Source organism: Poecilia formosa, unplaced genomic scaffold, assembly GCF_000485575.1.
Source record: "Poecilia formosa unplaced genomic scaffold, Poecilia_formosa-5.1.2 Scaffold801, whole genome shotgun sequence".
Classification (NCBI taxonomy): domain Eukaryota; kingdom Metazoa; phylum Chordata; class Actinopteri; order Cyprinodontiformes; family Poeciliidae; genus Poecilia; species Poecilia formosa.
Genome location: NW_006800740.1, coordinates 6,836 through 10,510, shown reverse-complemented (window position 1 = coordinate 10,510; position 3,675 = coordinate 6,836). Strand labels below are relative to the sequence as shown.

The 3,675-nt window shown below is 44.0% G+C and overlaps 1 protein-coding gene across 1 annotated transcript; it reads left to right on the top strand.

Moving 5' to 3' along the window:
- Positions 1 to 910: 910 nt before the first annotated feature.
- On the top strand, positions 911 to 1,941 carry LOC103131645 (uncharacterized). Its single transcript, XM_016666807.1, has 4 exons — positions 911 to 952; positions 1,054 to 1,264; positions 1,468 to 1,654; positions 1,758 to 1,941. Exons 1-4 carry the CDS (start codon positions 911 to 913, stop codon positions 1,939 to 1,941), a joined length of 624 nt encoding a protein of 207 aa, XP_016522293.1.
- Positions 1,942 to 3,675: the final 1,734 nt, after the last annotated feature.

Sequence of the window (3,675 nt, the reverse complement as noted above, 5' to 3'; positions counted from 1 at the left end):
CTTGTGTGGCCCCCTGCAGATCAGATTAAGCTGTATGCGGCCCCTAAACCAAAATGAGTTTGACACCCCTGGGTTAGAGGTTGATAGTTGGAATTTAAACAATTCAACTACATGGGGTGTATGTAGTTGTACTTGTTTGTTTGTTTGTTTGTTTTGTTTTTTTTAGGGTTTTTTGTTTTTTTTTTGACAAAATTACATGAAAACTGTCAGTGTGGATAAATGCTGCCCTCTGTTATTTTTTATTACAATTAAATTTTTTTTCTAATTGATATTCTTCAGAAAAGCTAACATTTCAAGTTCTCAGATTCTACCACGTGACAACAGATGTACGCAAATGATGTCAACACTCAAAATATCCAATGTAAAACAAAGAAAATCAAACAAACAAACAAACACACATAGGAGAACCTGTGAGCTTAGGTTCTCCCTAAGCTCACAGGATCACATTGGCTCCTGTGGTGTTTTGCTTGTTTTGTTTTTGCTAACGGCTTTTCACCTGCACACCTCACCTTATCCGATTCATTACTGAATCAAATGTGGTGTGTCAAACGGGTTGAGATCGGGTTTTTTCCACCCGTTTTAGGATTTTATTTGTGAAAAGTGAATCATTCAAATCTTATATATGCGTTTGTGTGTGTGTGTGTGTGTGTCTTTCTCTGTGCGTGTCTTTCTGTGTATCTGTGTGTGTCTTTCTTTGTATCTGTGTGTTTGTGTCTGTGTATCTTTGTGTGTCTTTCTGTGTGTGTGTCTGTGTATCTGTGTGTGCCTTTCTGTGTGTGTGTCTGTGTAGCTGTGTGTGTGTCTGTCTTTCTATATGGACTTGAGAAATGTCCTTGTCTTTTCACGCTCGTGAAATCTTTTCCCTATGCACTAGTTGGACGACGCGGCTGCGGTTGTGGATGAGAGTTGGATGGCTCCGCTCAGCTCTTCACCTGGGAGCACTCCAGACCGAGTGAGTGTCCACGTCTGTACGTTACATTTGCTATGCACCTCATAAACCAAGTCTAAATTCTTTCCTTTCCGTTATCTGCTGATCTGTCTCCAACCGTTTAGGGTGAGCCTGCTGGCCCTCCTCTGCCTCCTCCAGCCCTGCTAGACCAGGACCAGCTCGTCCATCGGCTGACGGAGCTGCAGGACACCGTCTCCGGGATGCAGAGGCAGCTGACGGGCCTCCTCGCCGCCGTCCGAGCGGCTGGCGGGGGGCCCGTTCCTGCTGCCGATGCAGGCCCGGAGGCTGACCTGCAGCGCCCTCCTCCGTTGTACGGTAATCTTTCTTACTTTTTCTCATCCAAACAGAAAAAAAAATTCCAGAATCTTTATGGCAATAATTCCTAAAATTCGCAAGGCTCTCTCTCTCTGTGAAAGTCGACGGGGGAACCCTTTCCCAGATAAATGGCCAAAACAAAATTATTTTCAAATCAGAACTCCAATTTTCTTTAATCTAAACAGGGCTCTTCCTTCCCACAGAGCTGGTTCTGAGGGACTTTCACAAGACCCGCTTGGCTGCCCGTGGCGGTGGCAGGTCCGCCAAAAACAACGCCCAGCAGGCCAGGACCCATGCCGGCAGGTTCTGCCAGTACCTGCTGGCAGACCTGCCGGCCCACGCCGGGGGCCGGGACCTGGCCTTCCTGGACCAGGTGAACAAGGTCTACGGGTGAGTACAGCGCTCCTATTTCCACAGAACCGCTTGGCGTTCAATCGAAGCAGATGGAATACAATTTAAAGTGCAAATGACAACATTGACCTTTGTTCTCCAGCTACCCGGCATACCTCAACCTTCGGGGTTACTCCGCAAACACCACAAAAAAGATGGTGAACAACCTGGGAATGTTTTTAAAATATGTCCGGGACAGCCGCTTAAGGGCCAGCGGGCTGTCCCGGACACAACTTTCTTGGTTGGTACTTCAAATAAGGATGGCACAGAGCCAAAACGAAGTTTAGGAAAGTTAACATTTCTTTTTTTAAAACTTTTGTAAATAGTTCATTTTGTTATTTTTCTAAATAGTTTTCTTTTTTATATATATATTTTAGAGCTTTGTTTTTATTTTTCCCTTTTTTTGTAATTTTTTTTTCTTGTAAATAGTGTGTTAGTCTTGTTTGTAAATAACTATGTTTTTGTTAAAGAATCTTTATTATTTATTTTTGTTTTTTGTAAATAGTTCATTTTGTGATTTTTGTAAGTAGTTTTTTTATATATATTTTAGAGTGTGTTTTTATGCTTTGTTTTTAGTTTTCCCTTGTTTTTGTAAGTTCTTTGTCCTTTCTTGTAAATAGTTAGTGTGTTTTGTTGGTGTTGTTTTTGGATAAATGTGTTTTTTTTCCCCTAAAGAATCTTTTATCATTATTTATTGCAATTCCCCTCTTAGTGTTCCTTGGCTCACGCCGGCGGAAATAATCAAGATTTAAGATAAGGTATTCCGTTATTAACCCCGCAGTGGGGAACTTTACTTAGTCACAGCAGTGTAAAGAACATGGCAGAACCGATATAAAAATCCAGCCGCCGCCGCAGCGTCAAAGAAGGTCCTGAACTTCTGCAGGTGACGGCGGGCAGAGCTGTACCGGCAGTGAGTGGGCGGTGAAGAGAGTGAAGAGGGAGGTGGCAAGGACTGTCCCTTGTGGATCCCCCGTGCTGCAGACGACCTCGTCCGACCGGCCGCCCTCGGTCCTCGCATATTGTGGCCGTTCTGCGAGGTAATCTGGGATCCAGGTGATGAGGTGGTGGTCCAGACGCGTGCACTCCAGTTCGTCCTTCAGTGTCAGGGGTTGGATGGTGTTCAAAGCGCTTGATAAATCAGGAAACATGATTCTCACTGTGCTATTCTCCAGGTGAGAAAGAGAGCTGTGTAGAAGGTGAATGATGGCATCCTCCGGCTCCACACTTTGCTTCCAGATTAAAACAAAAAAAGTGGTGTTTTTCCAGCAGTCTGGTTAGGATTTCAACTAGTTTTAAGAGTTCTAATACAGGGGTGTCAAAGTCCAGTCCTCAAGTGCCGCTGTCCTGCAGTGTCTATACGTGCCACAGGTAAAAAAAAAACAGTGGAACGAAACGGCTTAATTACCTCCTCCCTGTGTAGATCGGTTCTCCGGAGCCTTAATGACCTAATTATTCTTTTCAGGTGTGGTGCAGCAGAGGCACATCTAAAAGTTGCAGGACAGCGGCTCTGGAGGACTGGATTTTGACACCCCTCTCTTAAGGCATTACAAGTCAATTGCTTTCAACCTCAGTGCAGCTTTTGAAACTGTTGGCCATGACATTTTACTGAACCGACTGGAGAGTCGGGTCGCACTCTGGCCCAGTGCTCAACAGGTGTGAATCTTCCATAAAGAACAGGGGTTTCTTTCTTTCCATCAGAAACTTCTCATCAGAAAGGTCAAAGGTCACATGTGGGGTAGCCCAAGGTTCAATCCCAGGACCCCTCCTATTCAAAATTCATAAGCTTTGACTGGCTCTGGTTACAACACGTCACTTCACAAACTGAAGACGTCACAGATTGAAATGACAAAATCATTTGAGGCGCTGAGAACATTAATTGGAATTTTCATTAAGCCAGACTAGTTTTTGTTACCTAAGAATAAGGTTCAATTGAGCAGTGCGTGCTTCTTTCATTCTCTCTCTCAATTGCTTTGTTAGATATTCATTGGGCAGGCCTCTTATAAGAAATTTTAATGCCTTTT